This window comes from Podarcis filfolensis (assembly GCF_964270895.1).
Source record: "Podarcis filfolensis genome assembly, chromosome: 8".
Lineage (NCBI taxonomy): Eukaryota > Metazoa > Chordata > Lepidosauria > Squamata > Lacertidae > Podarcis > Podarcis filfolensis.
The window spans coordinates 75,370,407-75,395,758 of NC_139611.1; the positions used below are offsets into that span (position 1 = coordinate 75,370,407).

General features: G+C 46.9%; 1 protein-coding gene and 1 long non-coding RNA gene across 2 annotated transcripts in view; one reads left to right on the forward strand and one right to left on the reverse strand.

Moving 5' to 3' along the window:
* Window positions 1–403: 403 nt before the first annotated feature.
* LOC310769205 overlaps window positions 404–25,352 on the reverse strand; it is a 126,423-nt gene continuing 101,474 nt past the window's right edge. Inside the window, exon 4 of the long non-coding RNA XR_014551523.1 lies at window positions 404–418. This is a non-coding gene — a long non-coding RNA (uncharacterized lncRNA). The remainder of the gene's footprint in view (window positions 419–25,352) is intronic.
* Window positions 11,341–24,652, forward strand: LOC310768631 (uncharacterized protein). Its single transcript, XM_083627125.1, has 7 exons — window positions 11,341–11,499; window positions 15,406–15,519; window positions 16,552–16,698; window positions 17,649–17,792; window positions 18,196–18,330; window positions 20,782–20,940; window positions 21,659–24,652. The coding sequence occupies exons 1-7, from the start codon at window positions 11,451–11,453 to the stop codon at window positions 23,068–23,070; spliced, it is 2,160 nt and encodes a 719-aa protein (XP_083483251.1). The 5' UTR covers window positions 11,341–11,450; the 3' UTR covers window positions 23,071–24,652.

Sequence of the window (25,352 nt, forward strand, 5' to 3'; positions counted from 1 at the left end):
GTTGGACCATAAAGAAGGCTGATCGCTGAAGAATTGATGCTTTTTAATTATGGTGCTGGAGAGGGCTCTTGGGAGTCCCATGGACTGCGAGAAGATCACACCTATCCATTCTTAAGGTAATCAGCCCTGAGTGCTCACTGGAAGGACAGATCCTGAAGCTGAGGCTCCAATACTCTGGCCACCTCATGAGAAGAGAAGACTCCCTGGAAAAGACCCTGATGTTGGGAAAGATGGAGGGCACAAGAAGGGGACGACAGAGGATGGGATGGTTGGATAGTGGTCTCGAAGCTACCAGCATGAGTCTGACCAAACTGTGGGAGGCAGTGGAAGACAGGAGTGCCTGGTGTGCTCTGGTCCATGGGGTCACGAAGAGTCGGACACGACTAAACGACTAAACAACAACAAAGTGTAAAGAATACTGGGCTGGATGGACTGTAACTTGACTCTCTATAGGCAGCTTCTTACATTCCTAAAGCAAGGTACTGATGACCCTGAAATTAATTGGTGGGCAACCTGGAAACACAAATCAGCAGCTGCATTGTCAATGGATGATCAGGAAACAGAACTGCCAAGCAAAATTCCTCCAGTGGATTTTGCATGGGTCTACCTCACCTCTTTGTCCACTTCCTGCCCTGCTAGAGTGGGAAGAAGGCAAACACAGCCTTTCCCATCTCTGGCTTCCTCATCTATGACTATTTGCTCCCAGTCTGGTATCTTCCTATCATTAACATCACAGGTGCCAAATTAAAGGGTTCATGGTAGCAAATGAGCAAGGTGTTTATCTTCCCCTTGGAGGATTTATGGTGTTACGGTATCCTGAAAGACCTACATTGGCTCCCAGTACGTTTCCGAGCACAATTCAAAGTGTTGATGCTGACTTTTAAAGCTCTAAGCGGCCTCGATCCAGTATACCTGAAGGAGTGTCTCCACTCCCATCGTTCAGCCCGGACACTGAGGTCCAGCACCGAGGGTCTTCTGGTGGTTCCCTCATTGCGAGAAGGGAGGTTACAGGGAACCAGACAGAGGGCTTTCTCGGTAGGGGCACCCGCCCTGTGGAACACCCTCCCATCAGATGTCAAGGAAATAAACAACTATTTTACTTTTAGAAGACATCTGAAGGCAGCCCTGTGTAGGGAAGTTTTTAATGTTCTGTTAGGAGCTGCCCAGAGTGGCTGGGGAAACCCAGCCAGATGTGTGGGGTATAAATAATAAATTATTATTATTATTATTATTATTATTATTATTATTATTATTATTTGATATTGGGAAAGATCCTGTAAAGTGAAGGGCATCTGGAAACCCCACATATAAAGCTGCAGCCTTCTGCCCAGTTATTTGCAGAAATCAGGTCCTCTGCTGCTGAGTTATGGCCCTTCTCTTAGATCAGTGCATGCAGAAGGCCTCAGGTTCAACCCCAGCATCTCTAGGTAGGGCTGGGAAAGAGCACAGCCCCCAAAAATGAGTGCGGCCCAGAAAATGTATGTCCCAGTTTTCAGCTGCGACATCGTGGATGGTACGGAATGTACCTGCCCCCAAATATTAATCCCAAGGGAATGCATCCCTCAGCAGAAGAAAGATCATTCACTTAATCAGGGCTTAATCAGGGCTTTTTCCCAGCAAGAACGTGCCAGAATGGTGTTCCAGCACCTCTCAGGTGGGCCCTGGAAGTAGGGAGAGAGACCTGACCAGCCTCAGCAAAGCCCTGCTGTGCCTCCAGGTCATGAGGAGACCCTCCTCAGAGCCGGGGGGGGGGCATCCTCTAGCAGTGGTGGCCAAACTTGCCCTCCAGCTGTTTTTGGACTACAATTCCTATCATCCCTAGCTAACAGGACCAGTGGTCAGGGATGATGGGAACTGTAGTCCCAAAACAGCTGGAGGGCCAAGTGTGGCCACCACTGCGTCTACGGGCTTTGGAGAGGGTCTCCTCACAAGAGCTGGTGGTGCAGCAGGGCTTTGTTGAGGCTCTTCAGCCTCCCGACTAACAGCTGACATGCGGGAAAGCCATGCCTCAGCTGAGCAAGCCCCCCTTCTGCTCCGGCACATGCGAGCTGGAAAGGTGGGGGGGGGCTCATTAAATTGCTCAGTTGAGGCATGGAAGGCTCCCCTCCCCTCAGCTGAGCAGCCTCTACAAGCCTCTGGCTTGTGAGGACACCGCCCCTCCCCCCACAAACCGCAAAGAGGATGGGACTTTTGGGTTTGAGTCTTCTGAGGGAAGAACATTCTGGCACCTTATTTTCTAGAAAAAAAAGCACTGAGATTAATACTCTGCACTGTTCCCTCCTCAGATGAACTGGCAAGAAATTCTGCTGACGAAATCCTGTTAAGTACCTCTGAGTTCATTGCATTTATTTGTTTAGAAAAATCTGCACAATGCTTAATTAAAAAAATAAATAAATCCCTAAGTGGTGTACATAAAACAATGCATTGCAATGATCTGTAATGTACAAATAAAAAGCAGCAACTTTTTAAAAAACATACACACCAAAATTATATGATCGGATAGGCTTCCTGCAGCAGAAACAAGCATCTAAAACATTATAACAAGGGTGCCCTTTTATAAACATCCATTTAAAGTGCATGCCTTCTCCCAAAGAATCTGGAGAACTGTAGTTTCCTAGGGTTGCTGGGAAATGTAGTTCGGCAAGGAATAAACGACAACTTCTGGAATTTTGGGGAGGAAGCCATGTGTTTTAAATATATGGTGTGGATATGAGTGAAGAATCACCCCCCCCAAGTACATGTTGGGTTTTTTGGAAGTTGTTTAGTTTCTGCCGAGGGAGAATTTTTCCCAATACGTTTTGCATTTCCCCTCCCTCAAAGCACCATAGTGCATAGTCTCTGCTTTTGATTTGAAATTCCTTCCACGTTCCACCACGGCTGCAGGTACAGCTGTTTAGGGATCCTCCAGCCCCACCTTGGCAATGGAACCGGCTATTTAAAGCTCTCTCACACGCCCTGCCTACTGTGTGGTTTTGGTCTGCTGCGGGGGAAGATTTAATGGGAGGGGAGTTTTGATGGGACACGAGGTCTAAATTTGGTATCAGGGATGCCTGTGAGAAAATGTGTGAGAACGTTCTCGTCTTAGCACATGAGGAAACACGTTTCGATCTGCAGTGCTATGCCAGTGCTATGTTGCTTAAAACATGCCAGCACAAACCAGGTCTTAACCCAAGAATAGGTTTCATAGATCTAATGGGCCAGGGCATTGCATTTTGGGTAAATTAAAATGGCAGACCGCTACCATGGATGGGAACTGAACTTGGCTCCTGGCTGCCCATCACTGAAAGGGCCATCGAAAGCCCAAGGAGGAGGGCCGCTGATTGTGTTTGTAAAATTGAAATGGTTGGTAACTGTTGAAATTCTTGGAAATACTTGTAAATATTGTTTGTTGCTGGGAAGGGAGGAGAAATTTAATTCAGTTCACATTCGAAGCCGAACTTGACAAATTTGCAATATGTGATCTGAAAGGCGGCTGTCCTTCAAAATGCACAATTCTCTGAATTTTGTTCTCAAAGCAAGAAATGTGTGTAAAAAGGCACATATTCAAAAAAATAAGCATGTAAAATGCATTCTGTGTGGAGAAGATTACTTGCAAAGATGTGTTAAATCTGGCAAATCTTATGCAAAAAAATGTCCATATTGAGAGGCATTTGTACTAAAATGCCGACCAATTGTCCTGAGTAGTTTTTTTTTTAAAAAATCACAAAATGATGCAGAATTGCAGAGAACTGAAGACTGGGGGGAAATGAGAAACAGAAGATGCCAGCTGCATAAGAACGTAAGACAAGGCTGCTGGACCAGGCCAATGACCCATCTAGTCTAGCATCCTTTGTTCACAGGGGCCAATCAGACTCCAAGCAGGACCTGGGCACAATAGCACCCATCTGTGATTCCCAGCAATTGGTACTCAGAGGCATAATGCCCCCGGGAGTATAGAATAACAGAATCATAGCATTGTACAGTTGGAAGGGACTCCGAGGGTCATTCTAGTCCAACCTCTTGCACAGCAGGAATCTCATCGAGATGGCTCAGTTGGTAGATGTCAGAGCTACCCTAGGTCCCAGCTCACAGAGGACCAACGCTGCTTCGTTGTTAAGTATAAAAGTCTTTATTGAAGTTCAGTTTCACTTCCAGAGCCGCAGCGCGCAGCCCCACGTCTAAAGTGTCAGACCACTGATGCTCCGTCTGAGTCTCCTCCCCCTTGACACCAATTTAAGATTCTAGCCTTGCTCCACCTTCTCCGCTGCTCCTTCCTCCTCTGGGTCCGCCTGCCCGCCGGGGTTCCGCCCTTTCTAGCCTCTTCTCCCGCTGATTCCCCTGAGCCTTCTCCCTCCCTCCGGCGGGCTTTAGGAGCTGGTTCCCCATCCGGGTCTCCTGCTGTTCCGCGCGCCTGCACATTTGAACTTGGCGCGCGCGCCCAGCCAGCAGCTTTCCTCCTGACCGTTCCACTGCTGCTGTCACTGCTTCCCCCTTCGTGGGGGCTAGCTGCAACTGACCTCCCCTCCGTTGGAGGCGTGGTCAGCCCTGACTCCCTTTCTGGAGGAGACACTGCCCTTGACACATGTGACTCTTCCCCCCCACTACGCTCTGGTGGGGAAACTGGTCCCGATCCTCCACTGCTGCTTTGGGGTTCCCCTCTGGCTCCTTGTTTCTGGTGCATCCCCCCTGGGACCCCCCTTGCCCTGACCATCGGCGCCCCCTTCTGGGAATCTTCTGATTCGCTGGAGAAGCTCATGGAATCTCTCGGGCCACTGTCATACTCCCCTACGCTGCCCTCGGATTCTTCCCCTTCGCTCTCCCAATCCTCTCTCCCCAGTGCTCCTGCTCCTGATTCCCTGACAGTAGAGCATGAGACTCTTAATCCCGGGGTCGCGGGTTTGAGACCTACCTTGAGCAAAAGATTCCTGCATTTCAGGGAGTTGGACAAGACGACCCCCTGAGTACCTTCCAACTCCACAATGCTTTGATTCTATGAGCTATGACAGGTGGCCATCCAACCTCTGCTTAAAAACCTCCAAAGAAGGGTAGTCCACAACCTCCCGAAGGAGTCCATTTCACTGTTGGACAGCTCTTAACGTCAGAAAGTGCTTCCTGAAGTTTAGTCAGAATGTCCTTTCTTGTAACTTGAAGCCTTTGGTTCGAGTCCTACCCTCCAGAGAAGGAGAAAACAAGTTCGCTCCATCGTCCATCCTTTAAGATATTTAAATATGGCGCTGTGGTCTAAACCACTGAGCCTCTTGGGCTTGCCGATCGGAAGGTCGGCGGTTCAAATCCCCATGACGGGGTGAGCTCCCGTTGCTTGGTCCCTGCTCCTGCCCACCTAGCAGTTCGAAAGCATGTCAAAGTGCAAGTAGATAAATAGGTACCGCTCCAGTGGGAAAGTAAACAGCGTTTCCGTGCGCTGCTCTGGTTCACCAGAAGTGGCTTAGTCATGCTGGCCACATGACCCGGAAGCTGTACGCCGGCTCCCTCAGCCAGTAAAGTGAGATGAGCGCCACAACCCCAGAGTCGTTCATGACTGGACCTAATGGTCAGGGGTCCCTTTACCTTTACCATATCTCTTCTCAGTCTCCTCTTTCCCAATAGAGGTAGAACACAGCCACTGTGGCTAGTAGTCATTGACCTCCATGAATTTGTCTGATCCTCTTTCTTAGTCATCCAAGTTGGTGGCCACCACTGCTTCCTGTGGCAATGAGTTCCATAGTTTAACTATGCTCTACATGAAGAAGGGCTTTCATTTTTCTGGCCCGAAAGAAAAGAGAAAGAAATTTTTCATCTGTTCCTAGGCTTGAGACGAAGCAAGCATGGGTCTAAGCGTCTAAAAGGGGCAGATCATCCTCTGGATGGTTGTGAGGCGAAAAGGTGGGCCATCTATTTGCAGAACTATCTTGGGCAATATATCCAGAGAGGGAACGATCTTGGAACATACGGGCGGCATTTCAGGACAACTGCAGCTCCTGTGCTTAGGAGCAAGGATGATCTAATGCGCTTGGTGGATGGCGCCCCTGGAATGCAAGCAGCTCAGGGGCAAAGTGAGTCAGCAAGTGATAAACAGCGCTGGAGAATTTGGAATAAGCTTTTACAGAAACCATGCAATACTTTTCCAAGGGAGGTGGCATGCCTATTAGCTACTTTGATCACTTCATTCTATGCCTGAGCTCCACTTAGGAGCATTTTAATCCCAATTAGCGATAGGCGATGCCAGGCTGTGCGTCTCTTTGCAACCTGAAAATTATAAGTGCTCCTGCCTTTACCACACGGCACTCAAGCGGTTTGCACCACGTGTGATTGTTCTTAAATCATGGAGACGGCCGCAACTCTTATGCTTCAGGATTGAGCTTAAACTCCTGTGCCTGACTCCTCTTTCAGTTGTCGAGCAAACACTGCACTTCTGATACAGCTGTTGGGCAAAACTCCATATTGAAAGCCACACTTTCTGAATCTGCATTTGAAAATTTTTTATTTGGGTTTTCAGCTCTTGAGCAGGCAAACGACTCATTCACTTGAGTGGCATGGAATTATTTGCACATTCTGGGAAGAACCAAGGGGGTCCTCAGAGCAAGGCCTTCTAGGCAGGGTTGCCCTAATAATAAATAAAAATACCAATTATTGCCTCATAAGAAAAGGTTTTAAATAGAGGGTCTTTATATGATATGTGGGGGCCCTGTTTCCCCCTATTTTTTCCCCTTGCCACATTCCTTTTTTCTTTAAATTTCACAGACTCAAAATACACACTATTTCACGTTGCGTACTTAGACTCACGACGTTTCAGCCAATCACAACACAACTTTCCAGGGGACAGCCGAAGCCAAATTGAATTGGGGGTTGGAGGAGAGGCAAAAAGAAGAGCTAATTTGTCCGTGGCTAGGGGGTGTAATCTGGACAGTTCTTCCAGGGGCGCAAGATCACCTAGCTATAGCTCTGCTGCCTAGACTGCCTCTCTTGGAGGACCCCACCTGGTCCTTCCTAGAAGGCAGAAGGGAGGAAGTTAAAACAGAGAGCCTTGTTGACTCTGCTGTTGCTACTAAAGAGTGGTCATTGCTCCCCCTGCCCACCTCAGAAGCAAGCTAGGAGGGGCTGGACGGCTGCTGCCCCTACGAATAAAAGGATGGGTGCCTGAGACAGAGGGAGAGGTGCAGAGGAGTGTGTGTGTGTGGGGGGGTGGATCTGGCAGCTGCAGCAGTTGCCAAAAGGAGGTGTACAAGGCACCATCCAATCGTCTTAGGGACTCCTGTCTGGATTTGTAGTCTTTGGGGGGAAAGGTACCTTTTTCTTGTTTCCCCTGTTACAACCAACTGAGAGTCAGAAACCCATGCAAATCACCCAGAGATCTACCAGGAAAACCTGCTCTCCCTTCCGCCCATCCCTGAACTAGAGGAGTGAATAGGTGGATTTGTAGGAGACCTGGTAGTGCATAAACGGCCTTGCCTTTTCAGCAAGGGATGGGCCATGCATGCCCGTCCAGCTCTATAATTCACTAACTGGCACAGCTTGCTTTCCTAAGCCCATGGCAGAAAGCAATTCCCTTGCCTGAGGGGGTCTTCAAAAGCCAGGCAGAGAGCATGCTTCTAATCCCTATTACACGCAACCTCCTTTCTCTTTTCCTTTCCTTTCCCCTAGCAGGTTGCTGTGCATTTATTGTAAGCAGATGAAAAACAACAACAACAATAAATCCAACAGGTTAAGCATTTCCCAGCATGGTAAGGGCAGAAACGGAGTACAGCTTCCCCTGTTGAATTCCTGCCAGTGTTCAAAGTTCAGGACTCCTTTCTGCTGGGGGAAGGAAAGTGGCAAAGCTATTCTTCTTGCAATCCTTTAGTCATCACCGCCCTATCAATCTGCATTGCTAAAGCATTCGCTGCCCCTCCCTCCTCCTCGCTTGATGCTCACCTTCCTTGCCATGTGCCCTGGACTGCCCCACAGTCAATCTGTGTGTTCCCTTGGATCCTAAGACAGGCTTATTTATTGAAGAGAACTTGGGAAAGTCAGGCACACCCAATCCAAGCAGAGAACAGACTCGTGTTGGGTCCAGAGATGCCTCTCTTGCAAGAGGAGGCTGAGAAGGCTCAGTCATCTCAACCCTCCTTGTATTAATGAGTCAGGATCTGGCCAATCTCAGAGGTGGAAGAAGGAGTCTGTATGACTGCGACTTCCAACCACTCGACCACACAGCCTTCCAGGAACTTGGAAGAGAGCCTGGGATGAGACCAATTCCCACCTCCACACCAGGATCCAAGCAGACCTCTAAGGCCTTTGCTATGAGGTCACTATATCCAGATGAGATTCAATGACATCCCAGCAAACTTTGGTTGCACATTTAAAGCTAATTTGGAGTCCTTGGGCAGCAAACCTGCTGTTCCCCACTCAAAAACGTGTGGGGTTTTTTTTGTAGTAAGTAGGGTGATGGGAGAATACAATTTAAAGTGTGCTTGAGGCCATGCCATCTTACTTCTCAACAAATAAATTGGGATAGATGTTCAATGGATAGCCCACATCATCTAAGCTCCCCGCAAACTCTGTGGAAACAAATTAGAACGGATATTCAACAAAGAGGTTGTCTGGAAAGGATCCAACTTTGCTGGCTTAGATCAGTGTTTCTCCCTCTTCTATTTGGGAGTGCTTTGTCAGGCAGATAAAAACAAGGACTGGAGAGCTACAAAAGTATCTCCCCCCCCCCCCCAAGAGTGGCCCATACAAAATTCCCGAGTGAGAGAGGAATCACCAAAAAAGGGAAGAAAACCAAACCAAACCTTGGTCTAAAATCTGCACTATTGACTAATTTATATATGGACTGCTACACATTTAGAAATGCTTACTACACTTTAAATAGAAATCCAGTACATCTCATTGCAGTGGTGAAATCTGGGTTGTGTCCAGAAACGTCATCTCATTCATGCAAGGGCTTCTGCTTGTGCAATGGTAGATTCCTCACCCTCTCTTCCCTCTGTGCACCCCCATCTATTCTGGGGTCACCCCAACCTTCTGGAGCAGATTTGAGGGGGGGGGCACAAGGAGAAAATAAGGAGGGCAAGTTCCGCTGTGGAGTAGGAAGTCCTTACGCAAATGAGATGACTTGGTTGGATGCCAAAGTATCTCAGATCACACCACTTGTGGATAGTACATCTGTATGGATCTTTCCAATGTAAATAGAGCTCTGTGGCCACTGCCACGAGAAGGTGTTTTATCAAACTCTTACAAAGGGACATCTTTATTGCACCCTGTAAATCAGCAAGACTAATCCCAGTTCTATTTCCATAACTCTGTGGAAGAGATTGGAAAGGATTGCAAAAACCTCTTTCGGACATTCCCACCAGAGGTAAATCAACGCCCCAAGATTTTGACATTCATCTTTTCAACAGCTGTAATAATTCTAACTGTTCAACCTCAGTGTTTGAGCGGTTCAGTTTTTATCTCTGGAACTCAGATGTCTTGGGATGATGAGCTACACTTCTTGAATGGCAGCAGGTTCTGCAGATTTAGAGAGAAGCCACTGTACAATGCACTTGATTGTGTTTCAAGACACAGCATCCTGGTTGCCTAAAGTCAGACTCCCTCATGGGACATAGAAATCTGCCTTATACCGAGTCAGATTTTTGCTCCATGCAGCTCATTAACATCTACACTCGCCAACAGCACCTCTCCAGGGTGTCAGACAGGGAGCTTCTTTCCGCCTTACTTGGACACGCAGGGAATTTAATTTGGGCTCTCCTGCTTGCAAGGCTACTGAGCTACAGCTCTTCCTCAAAAGAAAACTGTTGTCTAGTGGTGAATGATGCTGGAGAATCTGGGCCTTGCTTCTCATTGCTTCTCTTCATAGATTCAGGACAGATAAAAGGAAGCACACAGTGCATAGTTCAGCTATAGAACATGGGAAGTGGTGATGGCCATGAATTTGGATGGCTTTCGTTATGATTCAATGGGCCAAAGACTTTGGATATAACATTTAATTTGATGATTGGATAAAATTGTGGAAGGAAGAGATGAGATTTATGGCATGTACCACAATTAAAGAAAATGTTATGAAAATGATATATCGATGGTATATAACACCAGTTAAATTAAGTAAGATGTATAAGGTGAGTAATAAATGTTGGAAATGTAAGCAGAAAGAAGGGACATTTTATCATATGTGGTGGGAATGTAAGAAAATGAAGTGCTTCTGGGAAATGATATATAATGAGATAAAGAAAATACTGAAATATACATTTGTTAAAAAACCAGAAGCATTTCTATTAGGAATATTAGGTGGTGAAATAAAAAGGAACAATCAGAAAGTATTCCTGTATGCAGTAACAGCAGCCAGAACTCTTTTGGCCCAGAAATGGAAACAAGAAGAAATGCCTACGATTGAAGAATGGAGATCGAAATTAATGGATTACGTGAAACTGGACAGATTGACAGAGACGGTTCGCAACCGACGAGACCAAAGATTCACTGAAGACTGGAGTAAATTTACAGAATATATTAAAAATATTTGTGATAATGATATAATGTTTGTAAGTTTTCAAGAAGCTCTGTAAGAAGATTTGGTAGAAATATTGTTTAAACAACATGGTAAGATAAGATATATATAGTGCAATATAAATTAATAAATGTGAAGATTTGTGATAATTACGGAAAATTATCAGACATGTTGATGGAAGTCTAAAAGAAAAAAAGATATGTGATGAGTTTTTGATGTTTAATGATGTTATAAATTTGTCTTTATTGGAAAATTAATAAAAATCATATTAAAAATTTTTTGGATGGCTTTCAAAGAGGACTGGACACATTCATGGAGGAGAGGGCTGTCAATGGCTGCTAGCCGCAGTCGGAGGCAGGAATGCTTTTGAATACCAGCTGCTGTAAACCACAGGAGGGAAGAGTGCTAGAGTCTTGTTTTGTGGGTTTCCCCCCAGGTATCTGGTTGGCCGATGTGAGAACAGGATACTGAACCAGGTGGGTCACTGGTCTGATCCAACAGTCTCTTCTTATGTTCTGATTGCCTTTCTCTTTCTCCCTGCTTCAGTTTCTCCCTCTCTCTTGCTTTTTGTATCCTTTCCTCCAGCTTTCCTTCCCATCCCAACCAGACTGGCTGGATTCCTGAAGCCTGACACATCTCCGCCTTCCCATCCATCCTTTGGGATGCTCCAAACATCTCCTCCTGAAATCCTGGCCTGTGACTCACCTTGATACCAGGTGGGTCCGGTCCAACGTGTCCTCTGGTGCCACGCTTTTCGCTCACGTGCCTGGCAACCCTCATTTGCACTGTCCCCTCCCAGCCATTGTGAAAGCAGCAGAGCCCAGCCTGGGATCAATTGGGAGTTCAAAGTGGCACCTTTGTTTGGGGCTGGTCCTTACGGAAGGGCAGGATTGGGTGGGAGTATTTAGGAGGTTATTAAAGGCAGTGCCAGGCAGCAGGTCAGAGACAGGGGCCCAGGACACAGCAAGGAGCTTAGAGCTGTTTCAGGATGGCCAAGACTTGGGCAATTTTGCTGCTACCTGCTCTCTTCTACCAAGGTAAACTAAAGATGGATTGATAGGAATTACTATTGCTGTTATTATTATTAATTTTTATGTTGCAGAATGGACACTTTTAGTTCAGCTTTCAGTGCTGCAGGCAAGGCCAGATTAAGACCTTTAGAGGCCCCAAGCACTTAAAAGGTTTTGGTTGCCCCCATACATATCTGATTTAAAACATAAACAATAATAAAACGTAAAATATATTTTTATTTCTCGAAAGGAAACCTATGGTAAGATGAAAAATAATGTTTGTTTTTGTATACTTCCACTTTATTCCATGATACGAACAATTTATTTACTAGTTTACAGCCAAATTTTGTGCTTTAATTAATAGAGATGAATTTTGTCTCAGAATTTGTAAACTGAAAAGCAGAGTTGCAGGTCCATGGAAAAACTGACAGTGGAAAATGTCTGTGGTGCCCCTTGATACCCTAGCACATGCTCATTTTGCTTAATGGTTCATTCATCCCTGGGGGCAGGTTTGATATTGCAGGATCACGAGCGCTTTTTCGTCAGTCCTGCTTTTTTTATCCTTTTGACGTCATCTTAAATCTTACATTCGGCATACTTTTCCTGCTATAAGATATTTCAGTGATGCATGGGATTGCCCTGTAAGTCTGTAATGCAGAGATGCCCAAAATATTCCCTCCTCGGTAGCTGCTCCTGTAACAGCGGTTGGATCTACAGCAGTTGCCCAGTGATATTGTTTAGTTCTAGCCAAGCAGAGTTTGGCATCATCCGCACTTAAATGCATTTCAATTCCTAGAGGTACCTGGGAAGTGGGATGGATGGTTAAATCACTCTGGGAACAGTAGCTCCATGAAGGGAATATGGGCCACCTAACAGCTCTCAGCACTTTGGACACAAACTACAGCTCCCAGGGATCTGCAGGGGAAGACAGGACTATTTTAAGTGGTATAATAGTGCTTGAAATGTAGCTAGTGCAGACGTGGATTCCTGCAATTAAAATCTCCCTTAAGGAGCTATGACCTCACTGCTTTGTTGCTTTTCCAGTCTGCTGGCAACCCTAACTAAGGGAACCAAGGCTAAAGAGATACAGTTCACTCCAGGCTACTGCAGCAATGAGGTGGACAAGCTAAATCATGAAATGAGGCTTCTTGCATTGAGACTGACCTGCTTCTCCAGCAAAGTTCAAAGTTCTTTAATTGTGCTATTGAGGACCAGCGTTTGCTGGAGAAAAACAGTGGCAGAGCATGTGTTCTGCATGCAGAAGGTCCAAAGTTCTATTCCCAGCATTTCCAGGTAGAGCTGGAGAGCTGAAATCCTGGAGAGCAGCTGCCACTCAGGGTCCATCTTGCTCAGTATTGTCTACACTAAGGTCTGTCTCAGTCTAAGGCAGCTTATTAATTAACTAAGTATTTAGACCCCCCCTTTGTCTGATGACCACAGGACAATTTGCAACATAGAACCCAAATGTCAACATGCAACATAATACCTATACCTCATAAATACTGAAAGAGTTAGAATCATGGGGTAGCTCAGTTGGTTAGAACATGGTACTGAGAACATCAAGGTTGCAGGTTCGATCCCCGTATGGGACAGCTGCATATTCAGGTTGGACTAGACGATCGTCAGGATAGTTCCAGCTCTATAATGCTGTGATTCTATGATCTGTAGAATTGGAAAGATCCCAAGGGGCATCTAGTCCTATGCAGGACTATTATTAAAGTGTTATAATAAATACGTAAAAAAATACAGATGATTGTAACAGCAACAGCATCAAAAACAAGGGAGGCAAAAATCAGCAACCAGGTAACTAAAATGCAAAAAACCCCAATGCACAAATACCTTATATTTTCTCTAGCCAATGACAGCGCTTAATCCTAGCCACTGTACAGAAAATGGCAGACCTTCCTAGTTCTTGCCTGGGAGCTTTCCTTTTCTTTCCCAATCTTTCAGTCTGGGCAATCTTCACTTCCTTCCCTTTCATTCCCCACAGTTCCTTCCCCAAATCCACCCGCCACCTTACTGTTTCTGTAGCTTCTGTAGCAAGGAGAGGGAGAGAGAAAGAGGACTGGCAGGCAGTGTGGGGAAGCCCCACCCTGAGAATGACTTGTCCCAAATTTGACATAAACACCCAGAAGGTGCCTCCTCCTCCTCCTCCACAGACAGGGATTTTACAAAACACCTTATGATGGAAAGAGGACAATTAGCAAACAACGTGATTCTCTGGCTTCCCGGGTTCTCTGGTCCAGGAATTCTGGAGACCAGAATGGCTAATTATGTGGGGTGCGGTTCCATGCATCCCATAAACATGTGTCCCAGAAACTTATTCTCTTTTGTTCTTGTTGTTGTTGTCTTTAAAAATTGGAGCCTAATCTTTGAAACAACAACAACAACAAAAAGGAGACGAAGTTTCTGGTCCTCATGGGAGGAGCCACTATAGCAGAAACAAGGAACCTGGTGTCTTCCAAATGTTGTTGGACCAAAACTCCCATCAACCTCAGCTGGCATGGCTAATGGTCAGGGATGGTGTGGTGTGGTGTGTGTGTGTGTGTGTGTGTGGTTTCAAGTATCTGGAGTCCCCCCCCCCTTTTCTCCACGCCTGCCCTCACTAATTGAGAAGGAAGGGGGAGCCTTTGCCATGTTTCTGCTCCCAAACTTTCTAAAACTGCATGTTAAAAGTTCACTATGTGGGGATTAATTTCTCTTTAACATCTTCCTGCACTGTGTGTTTATTTTGAAGTAAGTCCTACTGAACTGGGGACTCATGCATACAACCAATGACTTTAAAGAGTCCTGGCTTCCGCCAAAGAATCCTGAAAACTGTAGTTTGTTAAGGGTGCTGAGCAGGGCTTTTTTCCCCAGCTGAAACTCACTGGAACTGCCACTGCTATTATATGGGAACAAGGGTTCATGGTGAGCTCCAGCACCTCTTTTTCTAGAAAAACAGCACTGGTGCTGAGAGTTGTTAGAGACCTTTATTCCATCCCCAGAACTACAATTCCCAGAACAGTTTAACAATAAACCCTTCTTCCCAGGGGACTGCAACCCTGGGGTCTCCTAAGAGCTCTCAGCACCTGTAAGAAACTGCAGCTCCCAGGATTCCATGGAGGAGAAGCCATTTTATGAAGAACCTAGACACCTGCCAACTATTTATTCAGCATTCATTCTGATTTGATCGTGGGGAGGTTACATAAAGCGGGATGGTTATCCCATGCTTTCTGGGATAGCATTTTCTTGTCACTTTTCAGACCATTCCACAAAGGCATTCCACAGAGGTTCAATGCAGTCATTTGATGTTCATTGGGTGCCAGCTAAGGATTACAATGCCTGCTGTTGACCGACACACACACACCGCAATATCAGTCCCGGAATAAAAATCTTGGAGAGATAAGCACTTTGCGCTTGCCGACTCTTGCTTATTTATTTTAAACTGCACGTGATGCAAGTGAAATCCATTATGCAAAGAACTGTGGAAGTGATACTCGTGGTGTGTAATGAGAAAGATTAAAATCTGATGAGCCTGCATGACATATTCCCAACGTGCTCCTCGTTGCGTAACTCAGTTCCACAGCAGAGCAGCCAGCAGATGGCATCCAACAGGCACAGTTTTCCCTCGCAAAGGGTTCGACCCACAAACATGAGACTCTTAATCTCCAGGTCGTGGGTTCGAGCCCCACATTTGGCAAAAGATTCCTGCATTGCAGGGGGTTGGACTAGATGACCCTCCTGGTCCCTTTCAACTCTGCAATTCCGGATCTGGGGGAATTTATCAGTATGCATCAAAGTAAAAGTCAAACAAAAGTATGGATGAGCCCAAAGTCTCCCCATATTGGGGAATAGCACACCTGTTGAATATCTGCCTGTTGCACAGATGCTAAAGGATGGAGTGGAAGAAGCAGCCTTAGACCTGACCAATTTCTCTCCGTCCTCTTCCAGCCTTTTCCTTGCAATGCAACACGTGTCATGGTGAGTATGATTGCTTAGGAGAGAACGTGACATGTGAAGATCCTTCGGCCAGCTGCTCAACATCTGTCCGAAAGGCTTATGTCGGTAAGTATTATTTTTAGAGGTGGTCATGCGTACTTCTTGTTTGTTTTGTAAGGACTGTGGGTCATCCATAAACAAAAAACATGTTCGTTCTAAAAACAAACAAATTAGAACCGTGTTCTAATGTCGTGATCGGGGCTAAATAAAGTCACAAAGCAGTGAGCTAGCTTTTGAGCGTCACAGAACTCTTCCTCATATTGGGCTTGGTGATCAACAATAAAAAGTCTGGTGTTGGGGTGGGCAGAATGTTGCTGTTAGAGGGCGTAGTAGAGGAAATCTGAGGTTTCAGGTCTTGCCTTTATCACCATGCCATCACCATACTTTCTGGGCAAATTTGAGGTTGGGGCATGAGAAAACAATACTAACTAACCTATCCTGAAGCCTGCCAATTGTTCTGGGAGCTGAGCATGTGTGTGCATCTCTCTCCTTGCAATAGCCAACTCAAGTTGTAAGTGCCAACAGGAATCCCAAACTTTGAGGTTCGTAATTAATGTTAAGTAGGAACCCCATGCTTGACATATCAGTTACTCAGTTTGTGGGGTGCTACAAAATGTGGGGGGTTTGCTGCCCCCCCTGAAAAAAGCCTGCAAAACTTTGGCACAGGTTTGCAGAAGACCCCAAATTTGGGGTTTGTAGTTCATGGGCCCCCAACAGGATTGTAGTGAAAAGAGGTGATGAGAAACAAAAGCAAGCTATTGGCAAGCTTGGGGAAAATCCATGGTTTGCGGAAGTGTCAATGGGCAGCAGAAGTGGGTCAGCAGAGGTGGAGGTGGTAGTGATGCCCAATGGTCAGGCCAAGGAGACCTTCCTTGGAGTGTGACCATAGCAGGCTTAAGGCAGGGCCCTTCTTGGACCAGCCTGACTCACAAAGAGTCACTTCTGAGAGTTCCCCAGCTTGATTTGCCCTAATATATAGTAGTGTGGGAATGAAATGAAAGGTACCTCTGGGTTTCATACAGCAAAAGGAAAACTGGGCTCGGGTTCCAGTTTGTGAAATGCTGCATTAACAACAACATTGTTTCTTTCCCTGTCCAGGCTTCCTGGAATTCCAGTCGGTGAGGAAAGGCTGTGCCCCCCAGCTGTTTCCCCACGAATCTATCTCCCTCAACTCTCACCTCATGTCTCTTTCATACCAGGCACGCTACTGTGCTGAGGACGGCTGTAACAATGAGACCTATTTTGGTGAGTCGTGTGGTTTTCAGCACCCAAAATGAAACCAGGATGAAATTTTTTTGGGAGGGGTGGATTTTGAGGGAGGCTGAAAGCGTATTGAGACGATACATGAAATTTCCAAGAGAGAGTTACCTAGAGGTCTACCGTTGTTGCCTGTTTTCTCTTGAGGTGTGTAGGAACTTGTTCTGCTGTATGAATGCAATGAATAAATATGACAAGGGTGAAGTTTGCATTCCTTGCCTTGCCTGCAAAGTGGTTAGCATGTTGGACCAGGACCTTGGTCAGGGTTCGACACCACACTCAGCTATGAAGCTCACCTTGGGCCAGTCAACTCACTCTCAGACTGGCCTACCTCTCACAGTTGTTGTGAGGATAGAATGGGGATTGATTGATTGATTGATTGATTGATTGTATTTCTATTCCGCTTTTCATTCAAATGAATCTCAAAGCGGCTTACAACCAGTAAATAACCGTAACATAATAAAACATAATAGCACATCGCAAATACAGCACATCATATAAAATAATTAACAAATTATCAATAAAACAATTGCAATCTATAACCCACCCCCTTAAAACATCAATTGAAAAGTAAGCTAAACCTCACAATTATGGCAAGTCAATCAATGGCGCATTTAGAATCTATAAAACAATATTAAAACATTCACAAAATAGCAACTGAAAATATAAGCTAAGCACTTAAATTCATTCACACAATCTCTGTGCCCCCCTGACTCATAACCTTTCACTCTGCTCAGTTCATTAACTGCCTTAAGCTCCTTGGAGGAAAGGTAGGATTTAAATGAAATAAAGAAAGTCATTTTTTTTAAAATAAAAAAACGCTCCCCGGTTCCTTTGCTGATTGTCCATAGGATGCCACCCCCCCGCCCTCCTTTGCCATCTCACTGTGCTCTCCCTCCTTAAGCACATGCTAACCCCCACCTCCTGTCTCCCCCCAGTCTCCCATCCTGCCCCTGTCAATCACATGCGCTGCCACAGCTGTGCCACCCAAGGAGCCTGGTGCCCCGAAGCTTCTCGCACTCAGATCAGCTGTGCTGGGGATCAGGACCAGTGTTTGGATCTTGCCGTCACTGGAAAACTAGGTGAGTTGGTGGTGGTGGTGGGGGCGGTAGGCAGTGCAAGATGTGTGGGGGAGGGAGAGAGGTGAGGTGTTTTTCGGAAGAGGGAGGTGATGATGGGAGGGACCCATGGAGATGTGGGAGGAGACACAAACGGGAGAAACCTGGCAAATCAGAACTGGGGATAAGAGTCTGCTGGATCACCGTGGCCAACCAGAGGCCTGTGGGAAGCTTGCAAGCAGGACCCAACCACTAGGGAGCGCTGCCCCCTCCTGATGTTTCCAGTAACTGCTGTTCAGAAGCATTACTGCCTCAGACTATGGAGGCAGAATATAGCCACCATGACCATCAGCCACTGATAGACTTCCCCTCCTCCATGATGGGTTCTGCAGTGTCTTATGCCTTTTGCTGTCAATTATGCCTGCAGGTCAGTATGACAACATGAAGATGAAGGGCTGCACCAACCTCCCACGGTGCCAGGAGACCTTGAGCTTCCACTCTGGAGACCGTACCATCCATGCCAGCTGCTGCTCAACAGCCCTCTGCAATACCTTCAACCCAGGTAACTACTAAACTTGATAGCCAGGCATCAGATATAGAATTGTACGGTATAGGATCAATACAGGATCAACGACTTGGATGATGGACTCAAGGGCATCCTGATCAAATTTGCAGATGACACCAAACTGGGAGGGGTGGCTAACACCCCAGAGGACAGGATCACACTTCAAAACGACCTTGACAGATTAGAGAACTGGGCCAAAACAAACAAGATGAATTTTAACAGGGAGAAATGTAAAGTATTGCACTTGGGCAAAAAAAATGAGAGGCACCAAAGAAGATGGGTGACACCTGGCTTGAGAGCAGTACATGTGAAAAGGATTTAGGAGTCTTGGTTGACCACAAACTTGACATGAGCCAACAGTGTGACGCGGCAGCTAAAAAAGCCAATGCAGTTCTGGGCTGCACCAATAGGAGTATAGCATCTAGATCAAGGGAAGGAATAGTGCCACTGTATTCTGCTCTGGTCAGACCTCACCTGGAGTACTGTGTCCAGTTCTGGGCACCACAGTTCAAGAAGGACACTGACAAACTGGAACGTGTCCAGAGGAGGGCAACCAAAATGGTCAAAGGCCTGGAAACGATGCCTTATGAGGAATGGCTAAGGGAGCTGGGCATGTTTAGCCTGGAGAAGAGGAGGTTAAGGGGTGATATGATAGCCATGTTCAAATATATAAAAGGATGTCGCATAGAGGAGGGAGAAAGGTTGTTTTCTGCTGCTCCAGAGAAGCGGACACGGAGCAATGGATCCAAACTACAAGAAAGAAGATTCCACCTAAACATTAGGAAGAACTTCCTGACAGTAAGAGCTGTTCGACAGTGGAATTTGCTGCCAAGGAGTGTGGTGGAGTCTCCTTCTTTGGAGGTCTTTAAGCAGAGGCTTGACAACCATATGTCAGGAGTGCTCTGATGGTGTTTCCTGCTTGGCAGGGGGCTGGACTCGATGGCCCTTGTGGTCTCTTCCAACTCTATGATTCTATGATTCTATGATTCTAATTTGTTTTCTTGCGACAGTGGGTTCCCCAGCATGCTAAGCCACTCTCAGTCCTTATCTCATACATTTGTAACAGTGGTGGTGTGGCCTTGTGTCCTCCAAATGTTCTTGGTAGAGCACAGCCATCATGACTAGTTGTCATTTATTGCCTTTTCCTCCATGAATTTCTCCAGTCCTCTTTTTGTTGTGTTGTTGTTTAGTCATTTAGTCATGTCGGACTCTTCGTGACCCCATAGACCAGAGCATGCCAGGCACTCCTGTCTTCCACTGCCTCCCGCAGTTTGGTCAAACTCATGTTGGTAGCTTCAAGAACACTGTCCAACCTTCTCGTCCTCTGTCGTCCCCTTCTCCTTGTGCCCTCAATCTTTCCCAGCATCAGGGTCTTTTCCATGGAATCTTCTCTTCTCATGAGGTGGCCAAAGTATTGGAGCCTCAGCTTCAGGATCTGTCCTTCCAGTGAGCACTCAGGGCTGATTTCCCTCAGAATAGATAGGTTGGATCTTCTTGCAGTCCATGGGACTCTCAAGAATCTCCTCCAGCACCATAATTCACAAGCATCAATTCTTCAGCGACCAGCCTTCTTTATGGTCCAGCTCTCACCTAGAGCAGGAGGCAAGCCACTCTAGTATCCCTGCCAAGAAAACTCCATGGACAAAGTCCTCTTTTAGACCTATCCAACTTGGTGGCCATCACTGCTTCTTGGGGGGCCAAGTTCCATAGTTTAACTATGCGCTGCATTGAAGAAGTAACCTTCTTTTCCCTGTTCTGAATCTTCCAGTGTTCAGCTCCATTGGATGCCCATGAGTTCCAGTGTTAGGAGAGAGCGACCAAGACCTTTCCTCTAGCTCCCTTTTCCCCTGCCAGGCTACCTGGATTGGCAGTGTCCATAAGAAGTCCAGTTGTAGCAGACTTAACTTAAACTGACAATAACTTACAATAGGTCTAAATCATATTGCTATATACAGAACACCACACCAGAAGGAAGAGAGATAGAAAGAGAAAGTAAAACCCAGGCTCCTTCAGCATGACCTTGAAGAAGAGGTAACAGAACCAGTTTCAGCCAGCTGTACTCAGCTTCTCTGAAGGAATAACCTAAACATCATGAACCTTCTGCTTGTTTCTTTCACACAGAGAAGCTTCCAGAATCCTCTTGAATTAATCAGAATAGGAAAGATTTCTTCTGCACTAAGAAATGCAAACTGACAAAGGAATCAGGCAGTCTTTTGGGTACTCTGTGCCCTATTGCTTAGGACTTTGTGAATGAATGCAAGAACTTGGTCTGGTAGAAAACAGGCAGCCAGGTCCGCTCTTGCAGCAAGGAAATAGCATGCACTCCTTGTAGCCGGAAGCGGGTCCAGTCCACAACCTGCTGCTTGTGCAAATGGCAGGAGGATTCCTGGTTGTTACGACGCAGGCATGCCTCGTGGCTGTTTCTTTCACTTTTCTCTCTCCTTCCAGATCTTCATGTCCAAAGCCAGGCAACGAACGGGCTAGAATGCTATAGCTGTGTGGATGACAATGGCTCTGGGTCCGGGTGCTCCAAAAAATCAATCTCCAAGGTGCAATGCACAGGCATCCACAATATGTGCTTGGAGGGGATTGGCAACAGCCGTAAAGGTGAGTGTTGATCTGCGAGACTCTCTACACTTAAGTTTCCGGTACCATCCTGGTTAGGCAGAGGAGGCAAGCATTTTTTTGAAAGTCCACATTCCTTCCAGAAACAGCAAAACCAGAGTCAAAAGTGGGCAGGACACTTGCCCCTGCCTTGTATCCAAAGGTGTAGTAGTCTGAGGTCGGGTGGGGGTTGAAGACTTGTTACTTTTTCTGTGTTAGGGTCCCTGTCTCCAGCATCTGAGAGCTGCCCAACCAGCATAAAATGGGAACTTTTTAGTCACTGGGAAGAAATCTTTTCAACCCTTTGCATTGACTACAGTCCCAAAAAGTGCAAGGGGGGTGAGTCAGATATTGAGGATTGGCCCCTAGGGCCAATCTGGAGAAGGTGCACAAGAAGGACTCTGAGTTGTTCCATGTGCTGCAGAGCTAAATGTTTAGGTACACCAAAAGAACAAGGTGCTTCAGTTTCAAGAGATTAGTGTGCAAGTTCTGCTGCATGCACAGGGCACCAAAACCCACCCGCAAAGGTTAAGTCACTCTAAAAGAAATTGTAGGAGCTCTCCAAATCGTTTTCCAGCCACATGTCATATGAGATTTAAGGTGTGCAACAAGGGCTGCAGTTCACACTCGCCCGGGGAGAGTAACCACAACAGCCTTGTAGGGAGCAATAAACCCTTTTTGACTAATTGTCTCTGTTCCCTTTTCTTTTCTTCACCTGCAGCTGGTAGGGATTTGGGCCTAGTGACCTTCAAAGGCTGCGCCTCCCCAGCCATGTGCCAGAGCTCTCTCCTGGCTTTGGTACAAGAGCTGGACAACGCTGACGTCATGTGTTGCCAAGGCAACCTCTGCAATGACCGCATCGTGGATGGCGTGGTGACGCAGCGCATAGTCCCTGCGGACAGCGCTGACACCACGACGGTGGCAGAGTGTGACACCCCCACGCCATCTGGCGCTGCACCAAATCCTGACTGCGTCTACGATGACGAGGATGAAGACAACGTCGCGGTTGCCCACGTCCCCGCTGGTGCAGAGCTGTCTCCTGGGAGCCATGTCGATAATGAGACAGCCCAGAAGGTCAATGAGAAGGAAGGGAGTGAGTCTTTGGTCAATGAAGGCGACCGTAACCACTCAACAACTGCAGGCGAACACGTCGTCAATGAGAATATCGTTGGCGATCACACAGAGGGCCACACCGTCTCCCCCGCGGGCACCACAGACTCTGAGGACATGGCAGCCGGCAGTTCCTCAGCTGCCACAAACTTGGACGAGAGCAACGCTGGCACCAACGCCACCTCTTCTGGCAATCATGGCAGTGTTGTTGTGTTAGTGCCCGTCGTGGTCCCCAAGAAGAATGCCACTTCTGCCACTGCTACCACCACCTCCTCTTCCTCCTCAGAAACAAGCGCCGGCAACATGGTCGTGGTGGCTTCCAGCGATGACGAATATGAAGAATGTGAGGCAGAAGAAGAGGCCGTCAGCACCGGGCAGCAGTTCATGGCTGGTAAGGAGGCAAACCGTGAGGATTCGGCCGCCACCCACCCTTCAGGTGTGTTCTACGAAAGTGAAACCCGGCCACATGGGTCTACTCACTCTCCTGCTGTCGGTACCACAGGAAACACCAATGTGGACCGCACTGGCCACGCTACTACTAGCAGTGAAACCTTTGCCGTCGGTAGCAATCACGGAGATGCCAGTGGCGAGCACGTCACCGTTGACGGTAACACTCCCCAGCCAGGCCATGCCACCAGTGGCTCCACCACGGGAGGAAAGGTGGAGGCGGGTGCCCCTGTTGTGATCACCGCCAACGCACCAGCCGCCACCAGCAGTCCTGACGGAGCAGTCCTCGTTTCTGGAGCGGCAGCTGGCACTCCACGCCCCAAGAAGAAGATCCCATGCAAGTGGCCTGGGCCCCAAAGCCGACCCGGAGTGAACCTGGCATCGGCACCTGGAGCTGAGAGCCGAGGCGTGGAAGACACTGCCACCAAGACCCCTGAACCCTCGTTGTTCAGTGATGCTAAGCAGCCGGAGCTCAATGCAGGGGGGAAAGGCAGCCTTGACAATGGGGCTTTGGGCCTTGTCTCCAACTTGGGCCTCTTCTGTTTCACTCTCCTGTTGGCTGCCCTGTTGCATTGAACCCACAGAGGCTGAGATTGGGGTTAGGTCTGTTGATTTGTTTTAGACAATGCTTTTTTCTGGAAAAAAATATTTCGGGGTACTCTCATTTTGACTCAAGAAAACCACCATTTTATCGTTCAAATAGGGGGAAATAAATACAGTAAATGGACAAAAGTACAAAGAACGTGGATTACCTCATATTACACAGCTGTCAACTCACAGTAACTTCCACACTGGCATGAGGTTCTGTCTGAGACCCAGGAAACACCAGGAACAGAAATGAAGCTGCCATCGGAGGTGGTAACAATGAAACTGACCAATCACCATGCTAGATTCCAACTCCTACTTCACACATGAAACGCTCGCTTCTGTCTGAGACTCAGGGAACACTGTGACAGGAAATGAGGCCGTCATCAGAGGTAGCAACGTGCTAGTGAAGAAACTTTTTTTTTTTTTAAAATAGTTTCTTCTTCCGTTAGATTCACAAAATGTCTAGGGGTACGCGTACCCCTGTGTCCCCCCCAGAAAAAAACACTGGTTTTAGAACCAAGGAGTATGGCTGTCCACCCCTTTATCTAGTACCATTTCCTTTCGTAAAAGAACATTCGAACCCACACAGGGTTTAAAGGAGAAGTGTAATTCATAATATAATTTGGAATGCTTGGGTTTTGCATGAAAGTATGCATGGATGTGTGAGAGAATATGCACAAATGAATAAAACAAATGGCATCTTGCTCCCTCCTGGTAGGAAAAATGGGATGAGGCTCCGTGTCTTTAATATACCGTACAAGACCCTTGGCCAAAAGAAGAGTCTTGCTTATATTCAGGCTGACCTAGGAACTCCTCCTGGACTGATTCGGGAGGTGGGGTGCCATATTAACATGTTGTTAGAAAAGTATATATTCCACATAACCAACAGGATACACAAGTAGACCAGTTAACCCATAACATACTGGTAGGTCTGTTTGTTTTCATATGCTGCTAGTGAGGCTTGTACAGTTCACTCAGCTGTGCCAATAATGCGCAGTGACGGGCAACTGCAAGCACACATTGACACACACTATATTTATTAGGAAATCTACAATGGGATGTTTATTTTTTTTTACAATTATATATATATTCCAGATACACAGAGCAAAGCTCAGTTGGTCACAAACAAAACTCAGGGCTCCTCCAAGCTCAGGAAAGCGACTCTGAGCTCCAGGGTCAATTCAGTCCCATCTAGGCATTGTGAAGGCTAATTGCAAAATACAGCAAATGGAGAGGAGCATCCATATTCCACTGGGGGGGGGGGGCTTTAAAATGATTTTTTATTCTGCATTCATGATGGCTTGTGCTCAGGATACTATCAGGGCAGTCTGACATGATCTTGCTTTCAGTACCGTTTGTACATGCAAAAGTTCTAGGGCGATCAAACAGCTTCCTTTCTAATCAGTGCATATCCTGTAACTACCTGGTGAAACCCCTTAACTATTTATATCACCAATGTTCTGGTTTATTTTTGTACCACTTTTTGTTGCACTGTGGTCCCTCCGGGGAGCAATCATGTAGTAGAATTGGGGAGGCATTGCGAAACATCTAATAAAGTTGAATGAACCTACCACTAAGGCACTTTTCTTGGGTCAAAGGTAAAAGGTAAAGGTACCCCTGCCCGTACGGGCCAGTTGTGTCCGACTCTAGGGTTGTGCGCCCATCTCACTTAAGAGGCCGGGGGCCAGCGCTGTCCGGAGACACTTCCGGGTCACGTGGCCAGCGTGACGAAGCTGCTCTGGCGAGCCAGCACCAGCGCAGCACACGGAAATGCCGTTTACCTTCCCGCTATAAAGCGGTACCTATTTATCTACTTGCACTTAAGGGTGCTTTCGAACTGCTAGGTTGGCAGGTGCTGGGACCGAAAGACGGGAGCTCACCCCGCCGCGGGGATTCGAACCTCCGACCATGCGATCGGCAAGCCCTAGGTGCTGAGGTTTTACCCACAGCTCCACCCGCGTCCCTCTTGGGTCAAAAGCATGTTTCAAAGCACACCTGTGATAAAATGCCAGTCGAGGGGGGGGGGAGCTCTGGTTGCACAGTGGGACCGAGGTATAAAATCACCCAAATCCAAAATGTGACAAATATCCTGAGGAACGCATCTCCCACCCCCGCTTTGTGCATAAGCCAGAGAAAAAGGATGTTCGATGTTACAACACTTGGAATTTCCCTTGAGATAAATACAGACAGAGCACAAACTACCCCTTAATCCTTCTCCCCAACAGAAACAATAACAGCCCATGTTCCTTGGGTTGCCATATTTCAAGAAG